General features: G+C 33.7%; 1 protein-coding gene across 3 annotated transcripts in view; it reads right to left on the reverse strand.

Annotated features, from left to right (window-relative positions):
• The window catches only part of LOC145964379 (neo-calmodulin), a 64,117-nt gene that overhangs the window by 42,713 nt on the left and 5,697 nt on the right, over positions 1-15,707 (reverse strand). Inside the window, exon 1 of one of the 3 annotated variants that reach the window (XM_083087058.1) lies at positions 11,390-12,276. The exons of 1 other annotated variant lie outside the window; for it this stretch is intronic. In XM_083087058.1, coding sequence (XP_082943184.1) covers positions 11,390-11,392 — 3 coding nt within the window. In that variant the 5' untranslated portion in view covers positions 11,393-12,276. Of the gene's footprint in view, positions 1-11,101; positions 11,225-11,389; positions 12,277-15,707 lie in introns of those variants that run through there. One more of the 3 variants, XM_083087057.1, reaches the window with a different exon arrangement.

Genomic DNA, 15,707 nt, shown 5'->3' on the forward strand with positions numbered 1-15,707 from the left:
CGACAAAACTTTTTCCTCTGTGTCAACGATTATACAGTATAAATTCACACGTTTCATGCGATTATGCATTAATTTAAATAATATTAATAATGGATAAACTAATGCGGTTGAAATATTCAGAGTTATTAACGTGATGTAAATAAATTGGCAATTTCATAAAAGGGATATATTTCAACGGTATAACGCAAACGACGGTCAGCTTTATTAAAATATTGATCGATTATAAGAGACTTGCGGTTTTATCGTTAAAGTATATCGAAATTTATTACAAGTCTGATAAATGAGACAAAAGCGATATGACTCTTAGCCGAGTTCATAAAATGCTGCACACAAAGGATCTATATACCATTCATTCCATAAAAGCATTCCGAAGGTGAATAAAGGTATAATAAAAAGTACGATTGCGCGCGCGTGAGTATTTAGCGCCGCGTGCATATTTTTCTTTGCCCTTATTATCGATTTTTCGCAATCTCATCTCTTTGGTATTTTGGCGGCGTATTCCTTTGAGAGAGCACACGTATTCTTATTATGAGAATTATAATATAATTTACATATCTTAAAAATACATAATATAAATATTAAATAAAAGATATATAATATAAACATATTATAAATTCCAATAGAATGAAGATTGTGTACTAATTTTCTGGGACGTGTTATATATTTTTTGCTTGATTTGTTTTCTGAAATATTAATTTCATTATTCAATCGTGAAAAACAGAACACATTTATGGAGTGATAAATATTTGTTCTTTCTTTCAAATTTATATACGCCTTTATGGTTTATTTCCAAGCGCACTCAACATTGTGGAAATATATTATGTAATAAAATTCATAATTTTCATCCACAAGAGAAATACAGGAGGTTCCGATATTGTAAATCATACATGATAAAACTTTTGGTCAGAAAAAAAATATGTTGCAATCAGAGTGCAACGATCGCTCAACCGGAAAGTAAGCAATTGTCAAAGATGTAACATTGTTTCGTTGGTAATGCATTCAATGCGACGAGCTTGAAAAGAGTTCCTATTCTTGCGTATGAAGGCACATTTCGCGCAATGCATCGATAGTCTGTCAAGTTATATAAATCTCGATTCAGTGATATTGAATCGTGAATAATGTGAGTTCGAGTTATTGGATGTGTAATATGAAATTGTAATCTCAAAAATCGTAATCGCGAGTCGGACGCGAATACGTCAAGTGCGAAGTAGCGCGAAAATCACTCGCGCGCTTCACATCCAAGACAAAGGGTGGAGAACAAGTAGAATGCAAAATGAGATCGGAGGAGGATGAAAACGAGACCGAGGTGAATGGTTGCATTTTAAAAGAAGAGGGGTAACTTCTCTTGGGGTTCTCTTGATTTAAAGTACGAGACGTTCAATTGTGATATATTTTTCACGACTTTCTTCTTTCTCTTTTCCTCTGTCTTGTATGTTCCATTCTGTTTACACTGTATGTTCTTACTTTTCATAATACTCTAAAACGAGAGCTTAAAGATTTCAAGACACTTTCTGCTTGTAACAAAAGCAATCAGCATTTAAATCCTGTATAATATATTACAAGATGTATCCAAGTTACTTTGCCACCGCGAATAATTCCGAAATTTTTGATTATGACGTCGAGTGATAAAATTGAGATATTTTCAGAGTATATAAGACATTTTTAACTAAATTCGTTTATTCCATCACGTTCATTTTATGATATGAATAAATTTAAATATATTCTATATGTATATATGCCAATATGCTAGAATAAATTACATTCTTGAATCGATAATAAAAGATTATATAGTTAGATATGACCGATTTATTCAGTGCGCTCACCTGTGTTTGCTCTTTACACAATCTATAGAATATTGAGCAACAGGAGGTATACGGCCGGCAAATAGATATATTCCCGCAGGGATACGTCAACTGTATGCATAGGAAACGCTTCCACGTATTATCGTTAACTCTCGCTTGTGCTAAATTCGAGTTTTGAATGATGTTTAACGTTGTAATAACATCAGTGGGCAAAGAGAAGGAGAAAGAGAGAAGAGAGAACTATAATTTCTAACTTTTGCTCATCTCCGAAAGATAATGCGAGTGCGGTTTCGTATAAAATTATGGCGGGACATAATTCTCTCGAGCGGCCGCGAACGACATCGCTTTGATGCGAAAGACGAACTGAATGCGGCGGGCATCAGGTCAATTTAAATACGAGCCCATTTCCTTAACACATTCAGGAAATAAATGTGCATTAAAACGCGTCAGTTGCATCGTGAAAACTTCGCGTCGTCGCGCGCCGCGAAATCCGCTTTTGTGGTCGGTGGCGAAGCTGTTTACATAAATCTTACCGATTATGTTAATTTCTTTTTTTTTTTGCAAAAGCTCTTTTCGAAAGCGGAATTCATTGTTTTAAAAGATTGCTTAAACACTCTTTAATTTTTCATTGTCAAATTAGATCTCGGAATTAAATATTATATTGTTATACGAAAACTACAAGTATATATGAGGATCAAATAGAAACGTTAAGTCAAACTTATGCGATTCTGACTAATGTTATAAGCGTTGTAACGAGTTAGTCACATTTCTGGTATCATTACAGCAGATCTCACTCATTCACGTCAAAGTATGTTGGGTAAGTTTTTTATCATGCTAACTATCCTGTCGCTTCCGTTATATATGTTCCGGTATATGTTCCATTTTTCAAACTAGAACAAACTCGAAACATTCCGAAATATCTGTTTTTGTCAAAATGTGAATGTCAAATGCTGATTAGTAGTATGATTAAAATTTTGCATTAACGATACTAGTTATTATTGAAAAGAGAAAAGAGAAAATCATATAATTTATTTATTTACATAATGAATACTATTGCAAATTATATTAATATTTTCAGTTGCAATATTTTTCAAAATATATACAATTATTAAAATAATGTACGTATAAAATCTTTTGCCGTTTTAAATTTAGTTTATTTGAAAAATATGAGATGGAAGATATATGTATATGTTTTCACGCATGCTGATAATGAAGTATCGATTACGAAACGCGCTTCCGCATTTAAAATCGCCAACAAATAAATTGAGAAAATATATTATCGCGTACTATATTTTATGCGTACTTATTTCCTTAACATTCGATTTAATCTGTTTCGATTCTGCTTTTATTTTCAGATAGATTTTTTCAATTTTGAGACCTGCAAGCAATTTGCCCGTGGCAAAAAATTTTTTTTCCATTTTGCAGTTTGAATATTCATGTAACCGTATGATCGAATGAATAAAGTTATTCGTATAATCAAATAACGTTAATTTATGTATAATTAAAACACCATTAAAATTTTGCATCTCCGGGAGAAATTTGTTCCGAACCTTTTGCAGCTATTATCCAATATCAATCAATTAAGTCAATTAAACTTTTATAAGAGTGTCAGAAGGCGGATTAGGGGAAGGTAAGTTTATCAATGATGAGCGCACTTAGTACTTTTGTTCATGCGCTACTTAAGGTGGGATTATAAAATTATGGATCACGTTAGTAGAGTAGACGTAAAATACTCTTCGATATTTTAAGAATAATCATCTTTCGAATATCTTTTCATATCGTTCCATCAGTTAATTTACTCCGTATATTTAACAAGTATGAAAGCATCTTTAAATAATTTTAAGTAATTTTACGAAAATACTTTTCCGAAAGTATATAATGATATAACACGAAAATTGCCATCCGCTATTTACCAATTAGAATGTTTTTTAAATTCATCTATAAAGCTGTATTTAATTAAGAATTATAAGTAAATATGTGTGATATATTAATAAAATTTTTTTTAATATGAAATAAAGTGCGTGTTATGTTTTTTTCACATTTTTTACTGCATCTTTTACTACGCTTAAAAGCAAAATTTCTGCCTGCGAAACATCGCGAAGAACCCGTACAGGAGCAATAAGGAGCCAGTAATGGTTCACCTCCTCTCATGCATATGGGGTTTTGTGATATAATGCACGCTGCCAACGACAGCGAATGATCGGTCCAAAGGACACGACGCGTGATTGCGTAGCTGCTTACACACGGTTTTCCAGAGGTATACTTCACCTGATTTCTTTATTCTCATTCTCTCTCTCTCTCTCTCTCTCTCTCTCTCGTGCTTTTAATAAAAACTTCACGCAGAAGGATGCAAAAAATCAATATGTTCTACTCCTGTGTCGACGCATCTCAATACGTGTCAATATGATACCAGTGTTGAAACTAAGATCAAAATGTCTATTTATAAAGAGAGATATGCATAAATTTGAGTTCGTAGCGTGAAATTTATATTAATACATGTCAAAGTAAATATAATATATTAATATATTAATAAATATCAAAGTAAATAATTTGCGATAAATTAATGTCTCTTTTTTCCTCTTCGCAGTTTCTAAATATTATATTACTAATTTTCATAAAATGTGAAGTAATATTTAATTAAACTTTTTATAAAACAGAAAACCGGAGACGATATACGAAATGTAATTGGCGAAAATATGTATTAAAATGTAATATATATCGCACAAGACAAAACGTTTTCATCAAGAAAACTTTTCATCTTTCATATTGTTTTCTGAATGGACAGAGTATTAGCGCCACCCATTTAACTAATAGCCCGACATTATTCGTATTTTAAAAAAGCCGTATAAAAGAATATGAAGCAATGTAAAAGCACTGTAGACAATGTAAAAAGACCAAAGGTAAAAATACATATGTTCTCTAAAATACACATGCTATAGGCGTAAATTGTATTTTAAGTGCACACTCATTATTCGTCGTGTATTTTGCTGCTTTTGTGCTCGAAATAATTCTAATAGAAACATAAAACGGCATAGCCGCTATATATAATATGTACCAGCTATACATTAGGTTACATTAGACTCGCGAAGCATTAGTGAGATACGGGCAATATCTCACGGTACGATCGGACGCATTAAAGCTATTGAATTCATGCACTGGCAAACGCCAGATATCTTGATGCAATTTGAGGACTGATCGGATAGCGTGCGATCGAGCAAAATATATACAAAGATTATTGCGAGAAGTAATCGAATTATACGAGAAAATCCCGCGGCAAGACTCAATATTAATCTGCTATTTTTGCATGAAACGTCGCCTCGCAATCCCTGATGTATCTACCGTGTTTACATCCTCGTGTCGCTGTCTTTAAGCTTATGATTTATGCGCGCATTTTGCTATAGGACATTTTCCGAGCATGTTCTCATTTCCATACTTTACACCGTTCCTTGCGCTAAAATCGAATTTATGCATAAAGTGCATCCGCGGATTGTTAATCGTTAAGACATTCTTAGCTGAGAGTTCGTGCGACGGATCGTCAGAGTCAGAGAGGGGCGCTCGTATCAACCGGACTAAGAGATCGCGTCAAATGAGATGTTCTACTTAATAGAGTTTGTCGCCGGGCTTTTCCCCAAGAAACAACTTTGTTCGTTTATTATGCAGGAATTGCATTGCGTTGAAATGTCCCAAGCAGCATCGTTAATTAAAGCAGTTGAATTTAACCACATGTAGAAGTTTCAAGCGCCTTTAATTAGATAAATTACTGAGAAGAGTTTCACGTATGAGTGGTAAAAAGTGGTCGCGCACATATCACGTTTTAATTAAAATATAATCAAGTGCTATCAGAGAAAATATGATGTAATTAAATCAGAATGCAGAAAAAATAAGAAATGATTTTAATAAATAAAAATATGAATGAATAAAAATCATCGTACTACATACTACATCGCGAGGGATTTCGATGCCTGAAGAATTCTTCAATTTCAATTTTTTGTTCAATTTCACATATGAGACTAAGAAAATGATCCCGAAGATCATAATTGCGTATCAAACTAGCGAAGAGATAGGGATCGATATCTTCGGTTTATGTTGTGTAAAATATCTCTCGTAAACTATCTCCGATACCATATTATTACGTACACGTATGACGACATATTGGATAGATCCAATAGGTATAGCCATCGTAATAATAGTAAATAAAATAACGAGTCTCTGTTGAATGGATATTGCCATAAATTCGCGAGATCTGAAACCAATTTTAATTATTAAATTTATAATTTAATATCCAATAAATTTAACGAATATTAAATTTATTTTTAATTAAATTATCTATGTACATCATAAAATGGTATTAAATGTCACTTGCCGTGCAGCAATTAATTTCTTAACTGTGCAAGCACGATCGCGGCACATTGTGCATTCTACTCGATTCAGAGTGATCTAATCGGGGCGCGTTATAAATCGCGACGCGTCTCTCGCAAAGTACGAACGACCTATTGGAAGAACTATCTGTACATCGATAAACCCTATCACAATTGACTTCGCAGACGATATTTAACGCGGTATATTGCCACGCCGGTCATATCTACGCCGCGTCTCTGACTATTTGTCTCGTCGTATGACAACGAACTCGGCCGGAATTTCCCGTCTGCACGGTCGGAACGTAACGTCGCATGATAAAGGCACTCGGGGTATGGCACCCCAGCAAAAGTCGAGGACTCGCCCCAGGGGACAATGCTCGGACCCTTCTGCTTCTCTCGTTCCGGCGCGCCGGATAATATACGCACGCATGTGTGTATACACATGGTAGATTCTCGCGTCGCCGAAATGTATCAGAAAATGGAATTTCTACAAGGAACTTTGCGCATCCCCTCTGAAGTGGCGGTCCGGATAACATTGATATGTATATATGAAGTTGGTATGTGAGTTGAATCTGAAAATACGCGAATGATATCATCTATTTCACGTCCCAAAGTGTTGTTACGTTGATTATCGGCATCACCGATGTTACTGAATATATTACATTGAACTATATTATGTTGGGTTTATTGGATCAAATTTTCGCATGTAACGTAGCATGCAAATGTAGGAGAAACTTTATTAGCACTTGGTACATTCGATATTTGTAGTCATTTCCAATATTTGCTTATTAGTAAAGAAAATAACGAATGCAAAATTGCGAAATATTAATATAATGTATGAGGAAACATAAAAATAAAATGAAATAAAATTAAATTTAAAATTAAATGTAAAGTAAAATTTATAAATTATTTTAAGGAAATAAATATTTCTAAAAGACTCTCTGCAACATATACCTTAAAAAATAATAAAAAGAAGTAAATAAAATGACAATATATGAAAAATATTAAATAAAATATAAAATACTTTTATCTAACTTTGATTTTACATATATTTCTTCTTTCTATATTTCCTATTTTCCTAAGTTTTGTAATTATCGCGAATATAAAGTTCTTACTGAACTTTGTAAATTACATAAAATGTAATGAGTTAATGAAAAATATAAAGAAAAGTCATTCTTTAGTTTATTCGATATTGGGAGAGTGAAGCTTTAATTTGTATCTTAGCGTATACGTTTTAAGATAAAAAATATGCAATAGGACTATTATTTAGTATTTTTACTTCAGTTTTAAAATAGAAATAATCCATTCAAATCTGCACTAGCAAAAATTTTTCAATTGATTTTATCGAAAATCTTAAAATGTGAAGAATGTAAGTTTTATGCTTTGATATTTTTCGAATGTAATTCTTTAAAGAAATTTTTCTCTCCAATAAATCATTTTTAAATCTTTATATAAATATTGAAAATATACATCTAAGATAGTATAATTAATTGCTGAAAAACTTTTGTATATTAAAATCTATGTGTACACGTTAATTCACTTTATCATTTTAATCAGAACTAATTAAATATCTCCACTGGATGGAAAGCATTCTATTCATTATATGAGCGGTACATATTCGATGTCCCGCCACCGCAGGCAAGTGTCGACCAAGCCACTCGCTTTGAACTTTGTAATCGATGCGTTCGTAGTAATGATCTCGCGGTTAACATTAATGCATGGCACGATCGGTAAATTCTTATTTTCTATCTATGCGACATTTCAAATATTTATGTCCTATTTCCTCCTCTTTTCCTGAATAGCGTGCACAGATTTTCATCTTAATACATAATATGATAAGATTATTTTAAAATAAGTATTCTCATCAAATAACTCACATTTATTAATCTCTTGTATTTATTTAATCTAATATTACTTTTATCGTTGGCAAACGCACTTGCATTTATTATTATTATTTATTATATGTATATTTGTATGTGAAAAGCTTGTCCTAGAACATTAATAAATGCATTTATCTATCCATCTATTATTTATTCCTAAAGATTTGATTTAAATTAATACTCGTGTGCGAAAAATGCGATTCGCATCGATATATGCAATATATAATCACGTCAACATTTTTAAATATTATGTTAAACATTAAATATTATTTTTAAATATTATGATATAATACTGATATTATGATATAATACTGATTGCGAGAGCTACTACTTCGGTAATTCTCGAGAGTGTATATTTTCTAAATTTCCAGGGATTCCTTGAAATATTCGTATTAGGTAAACAAAATATTATTTTTTTTATAAGTCGCGAGTCTTAGGACCTTCCTTGTGCTTTATGAAATATTCTATGGACAGGCCCCACTCAATATTTTCGATAACGAGGATGAGGAAAGCCCGATGCAAAGATTTTCCTTCAGATTTTTCTTTCATATTTTATAATAAGATGTATATCGGATATCGCTTGTCATATGATGAATGTTGGATCCGAATATGATTTGTCATTCTACAATTGAATTGTAAGTCGTGGAACAATTATTTTAATAATATATTATTTAATAATAATATAAGAGTATTAAATATCAAATTATATGTTTAATTAAATATTAATTTATATGTTTACGAATGAATGATCACGAGGATTTTTTAAACTTAAAAATTTAGTGCAACACTTCGATTATTTACACAATGTTCTAAAATCAAAATTACAAAAGCGACTTATATTGCCAGCCATAGTCATAGACTGCGTTCAGCAGAAAAAGCTGTTTTGCAACTATTGTAAAATTTGTGAATCTGATTGGTGTATGCTCTTAGATTCAGCCAAAATTAAGAGCATACACCAATCAGGCTCATGAATTTTACAACAGTTGCAAAGCAGCTTTTTCTGCTGAACGCAGCCATAAGGATCGGAAAAAATGGAAGTTGACCATCTTGTTGCGACTTCGATAGCCGATTGCGACAATTTTAAATGACAGCTGACAATACGCATGCGCCCGACATCCGACTTATTGTAGAACGAGTCTCACAATCAGTATACATATTGTATCGTACTGACATAAATTTTATTCTTTTTCACGTTCTCACTTATATCAATGGATAAGCTACTGGTGAATAATCGACTTATTAGAAAAATAGCGATATCTGACTTATGCATCTCACAATCAGATTATAGTGACATGATAGAGAGCGTAATGCAGGCACGTGTATCACGCATAACTGATCATCGAAGATATAATTGCGTGTAAACGAGTACACAGGAACGTAGTTAATTGTGCATTATTTCAGTATGACAATCACGCAAACATTGCGAATGAAAAGTGAAATGTAAATTTTTGACGAATTACAATATGCATTTCTGTTTACGATATAATATTTAGTGATAAGTCAAAAGTTTTTCAAAGCTGACTAAAAATAAAAAATAGTTATTTGAATATTAGGGCTGAATAGAAAATCTCTTTCAATATATTAAAAAAAAGCAATTAATTATCCAGAATTTTTACGGATTTTTTCTTATCATATTTACAATAGAAAATAACTTCATTTTTCACAAATATTTAACAAGGAATAGAACAGATGTGCATCTAAAGTTCTCCGAAATTTGAAAAGTAAATTACCGAAGAAAGGCAGAATTGTACATATTAATGTAAACGTTAAAAGTTAAGTGTCCTTCCTAACAACTTTTCTTAAGCTGTTAAGATGTCTGATGCCAAGTTAAATTAAAAAAATTCCTTGGATTTATGTAAAATATTTTTAGAATACTGTAAGAAGTATAGAAGATTAAGAAAGAAAAATTTGCGAAGACAAAAAAAAACATAAATGAGGGAAGGTATAATCGTAGTATGCATATCTCGAGGCAGAGTATGTCTCTAATTACTGAGAATACACTATGTTGCTCGCACAGAACTATAATCCTTGTCCTCTGGAAATTAACCAAGCAATTATTGTGCTCACAAACGCTCCTTAGTAATAGTGTTTCATCAAAATAGTAAAATTCCACCAAAATAATTAAATTACAAATGGATTAAAATTAAAGAAATTGCACGATTGTTTTTTTACATTATTTCATTTGTGTAAATTTCGATTCTATTAATCTCAATTATTTAGGTGTAATTAATGATAGTTATTAAGAGATGAAGAAAGTTAAATTACAAATATAATAATATAAAATGTTAGAGAAATGCATGTTTTAGTGATTTCTAAATAATTATCTCACTTACGTGTTATTATTTTCATATTTTTGCATACTTTATCAAATTTTCCAGTGTCGATATATATATATATATATATATATATATATATATATATATATATATATGGTATTTAGAAATTTCTACTTACAATTAGATTTAAAGCATTTTAATTTCGAGACAAGTTGCTAAAATTTAACGAACTCTGAAATAAATAGGTATTGGGTGACAAATATTCGATTGACGATGCCACGTCGACACGATCAGCGGTGCAAAGTGGATCGCCAATTATGCTTCACGGCCCGTCAAGCTTTCCACGACGATGGAAAGCAGGGGTAGTTAAGTTCCGAAGCAGAACGATGAATAATCGTAAATTATGCAAAACGTGAACTAAGTTAGGAATTCTAATAATCAGCCGCGTGCCCACTTTTATTGCTCACGTTTCAAGAGATGAAATTAATGAAATTTATATGCCAAATATTATGTCTAACATCCGCCACATTAATTATGATAATTATAATAAAATAAAATTATATTTAAAAGAAATAAACTTTGTCGCATTTGAAAAATAAAAATTTGAGAGTATCCAAGGATCGTAACATGAAATGAAAAACTTAAGACATTTTACATCTTAATAATTAGAAATTCGGAATTTGGCTCCTATGTCATGGGAATGGTGAAATCAATGAGAGGAACTTAGCTTGAAAAACCAATTTTCCCCGTCAATCAGAAATGGGAATCATGTCGATATCTTGTACCTTCCTCGCTGTAACGGCGGACATCGTCACCCTGAAACTTTCCGGAGGCGGAAGGTACAATCGCGACGACTGCTCTGCGACAACTGCGAACTAACTGCATTCAAAGCAGAGTTGTGTGTCCTCCTACGTCGAGAAAACGAGAAACTAAACGGGGGTCGAGTCAGTGGCCGCGTGGACGTTCGCGGTATCGTGTCGACAAGAGAGAAAGAAAGAGAGAGAGAGGGAGAGAGAGAGAGAGAGAGAGAGAGAGAGAGAGCGAGGGAAGGGAGAACAGAGCGAGAGACTCACCATCAGCAACTTGACCTTGTTAACCAAAGGGGACGTTGTAAGGAACTTGTTGACGGCCGTCAATATTTTCCCTTCCAATGTGGCAGCGTTTCCGGCGTCTCGTCCTCGCGAGCATCCGGGCCCGATGTCCGCCCCCTCACCGGGACTGGGCAACAACTTCTGGCAGTCGCCCGGCCCAAGCTCCCTCTTCTTCAGCTCTTCCCACGGGCCCTCGTGGCTCCGTTCGTCTCCTATGCTCCGCCGCACCCTCAACAATCGCGCTCAGCACGTGTCGGCATCAGAACCGGTCACCGGCTGGTTGACCCGAGATATCTTCAAGCTTTTAGAGCATTCAATGAATTATTATTCGTTCTTATCTTATTGTCGAGCGCAATTTCCTCTCGGGTGGAGAACCGGCCGGAAACTCTCTGACTATGCCTCGTGAAAACTTTCCCGGCTTCTCTCGTGCGACTCTGCACTTGCGTGGTACCAATGAAGCTTGGTACCAGTGTTAATCGGTGATGAACCGATTATTTGTATTAACTGATATTAATGTTTGATTAATTGATGCACGGTTAATTCAAAGAAATCGTATTCGCCGTTTGTAGATAATTTTTATCCAAAAGATCTATAATGATATGCAATGAATGCGTGATGAAGGGAGGCTTTTTTTGCCCCGAATAATTTCTTTTTTATCTTTATCTCTGTATCTTTGGATATCTATCGCTGAAAGATTATGGTATCATAACTTTAGACGATATTTACTGCCTAACAGTAACAATATAGTGTCGTGTACGCGATGTTGGCCACAAGCTTCCGGATGACTGTCACTTCCTCGAGGTCCCGACAGTGACGCGTTCTCGACGTGGACTGAAGTCCGGAACGGTCCAACGGATGCTGCGACTCGCTCCAGAGGCCGAAGAACGCGCGAGCGCGCGAGAGGAACGCGGCGTGCGAGATATAGGGAGAGAGGGAAGGGGGAAAAAGAGGGAGCGACGGAGAGAGAGATACAGGGTGGCGGAAGCGAGGCATGAGAGGGAGGATTCTCTCGTGGAAAATGGGGGAACAAGATTCTCTATCTCTATCTCTCTCCATCTCTTTCTCTTTCTCTCTTTCTTTCTCGTTCAATGAAGAAGGGGTGCCAGATGCGTTATAGAAGACTATAGAGCTCTTTCGGGGGTTCGGAGCTTCGACCAACGCCACTAGTTGCTGGCAAACCTCGCAGATTTTCACGCCCGATGCAATACCAACCCCTTCGACGATCCCTCTTCTAGTTTTTCCCTCCCTTTTCTTTGAGATATCTAATGGGTTTACACGAGTTACAGGTTAACTGGATCGATGAATGTTTTTGTAGATGTTATCGGGGAATTGATACCCTCATGAATCTGCCATGATACAGAAAAACAGCATCATTCGGATAGTGTATCGGTAATGGAATGTCTGTAGGAAGATGAAAAAAGTTAAAACGAGATTCAACGAATTCGATTCGTGACTCGTAATTTGATTTTGAAATGAATAATGCGACTTTGAGTATAATTTGTGTAATTATTGATTAAATGACTAAATGAAGATATCGCAACATTTTTCCGTTTTATACAAATACGAAGTATACGTACACACATACACACATGTATATATATATATATATATATATATATATATATATATATATATACATATACACACATATATATCACGAAAATTGATAAAATTGAGTTTTTAATTGAAAGATAGCGGAAATGTAACAAGTTATATTTATACAAGCAATGTACTTTGAAAAAAATTCTATCTGCCGGAAGAGTTTTATATTCACGAGTGGGTGCACGTGATCAATTTGCCAAACACGTTTAAAATTGGTATTCCCAGTATGTCATTGATCGATTGTTAGTTGCGTTGTTCCGGTAGAACTAATCGAATATATTTCTTCCGCAAATTGGTTCGCCGAACGTTCTCTTTCTGTTTTCTTTTTATCTCCTTTACCAAAACATCGATACGATGTTTGTAAAAATATTGTTAAGCATAATATCTTAATTAAGTAGAATAAATATTTTTCCGAATACGCCGCATGTTTTTCCACAATTGATTGATTTTAAATCGCCGAAATTAAATTACATTTCATGTTAAGGCACCCTTTTGATTTCTTTAGACTTATTCTGGAGAATATTGAGGGAACTTTTCGTTAGAAAACAATTATATAGAGTAAACCAAGTTAATTTACGGCCTATCAAAAGAACGAAATGGAACGAGCTGAGAAGCAAGAATTCTAATAGCTTAGAATTTGTAGGGAAATTGCAGTGACGCATTGAATAAGAAATTATTTATGCGGTAAACGAAATTCGATAAGAATACTTTGGATTTACTCACTTTCGGCTCGGTTTGTCATTTTCCAAGCATTTCTCGCGGGCCGAGTTCTTTTGTTGAAAAATTTTTCTTTGTTTCTATGCGCCCTCCCATCCTCGTGTTCCTTCCATATTTACCGCAACGCTCACGTGGGCGACTGTCATTATCTATATTGGCATTGTTTTCTGACACGTGGATTGTTTTTATCAGAGAGCGCAGAGTCTATATCGACGCTACGATGCGTCCCGTTTCTTTCAAGAAATTCGCGTTCGCGTTAAATCACGTTTAACGTCAAGAACGGCTCACGAGGCAAATCTCAGTTAACAATAGCGGTCGACCTTCTTTGCCAAAGTATCACAAAGAAGCGCACTTCTTTCGGATTCATCGCGAAAAATCACCGAGCATCCACGCTAATGATCAGCTCATTTATACTCGTTGATAGATAATTTTGCCGTTGTCAAAAGCATCTAACTAATTAGCTGATTTAGCTTTGCTTAAACGTACATCTTAATTGACTAGTAATATATATATATTTTCTTACACATACATACACAGACTTAAAATTTATTTTAATAACATCAAGCACACTGTGAGATGAGAGATAACATTATTCATTTCCAATAATTTCTTAAAATTTAGAGCAATTGCAAATTAAGAGTATATGTATGTACTTTAATGTGTATTTACTTTTTGCAGTTATTTATTAAAATCTATTGTATTTTAATCAGCGCACAAATATTGATATACTATATATATGATCAATAATTATATTATCTATGTTTTACTTATTCTTATTTTTCATAAAAACCATTCTTTATATATTCTTTATATGTAATCATTGTCTCTCATTATCTATTATACTAACTTTTACACCACAAGTTTTGTAAATAAGCAAAAGAAGAGATGAAGAAAGGAAGTCATAAATCAGTGGATAAGCTTCATGCTGCTTTTCAATTATAAATGCAGTTCATATTTTACATCCTTGCAATATATATTGCGCGCATAATGTAAATTCTTTATTTATATTATAATTTATGAATCACATTTTTTGGATTTGTTAATATTGAGTTAATAAAGTCTAAGGAATATATCTCATGTATGTAATTTTCAGAGCTTTTATATTCAATTTTACCCTATAAAAAAATTAACACTACATTTAATAATCTACAAACGTTACCGCGATATGATATCAGTTAAATTTATGCAGAAAACGAATGTAATCTAGTGTATTCGATGTCAACCAAAATGGAGTTTGATCAGTGTATCCTGTCGTGGTTCGTATTAATTGAAATTTGACTGTAAATTGGATAACCAATGTTGGTTAAGCCGCTCTTTTTATTCTTTTTTTGGAGCAGATGCTTTTAGTATTATGCGACCGCTACATTGTGAACGAACACTAGTGCAAATATATATACATTGCGATGTATATATACGTATATATACGTTGACGTTTTAAGCTTGTCATGTGCACACGACCGCTGCGCAAAATTGAGTTTTTATTCGAAACACGTCGCGATAAATTGCTATAAAATTAAATTTAATTAACTGATTTATAAAAATAGCGTGATTAATTAATTTGAAGGAATTATAAATTATTTTTCAAAATTTTTTTTTTCATTTGAACTATAAAATTTAATTTTCGTGATGTGGTGATCCAGATATAATTTTCAACGCTGCATATTACAAGGATGAAAAATATCGCAGAATCAGGGTCATATGGTTAATCGTGGATATATGCCATAATCTCCTGTTGCGGCTATAACGCGCACATCACGACTATTATACTGCGAGAGTACATAATATGTGGTGGGAAGCGCGAATAGATAATCCAATCTGAGGTCTGCTTTGTGCGAATAATACGATAGATGGGATCCTGATTGAGTTTCGTCCTCGTTTGACGGCCGTTTCGGATAGCTTTCGAATTAGAGTTATTGTTGGCGCGTTGGTATCTATATCAGATCAAAAAAGTTCTGACAGACTTGTGCAGATTGCATTCGAA

This window comes from Camponotus vicinus, unplaced genomic scaffold (assembly GCF_025532165.1).
Source record: "Camponotus vicinus isolate PSW18456_S1 unplaced genomic scaffold, iyCamVici1.0 SCAF_13, whole genome shotgun sequence".
In the NCBI taxonomy this organism is placed as follows: domain Eukaryota; kingdom Metazoa; phylum Arthropoda; class Insecta; order Hymenoptera; family Formicidae; genus Camponotus; species Camponotus vicinus.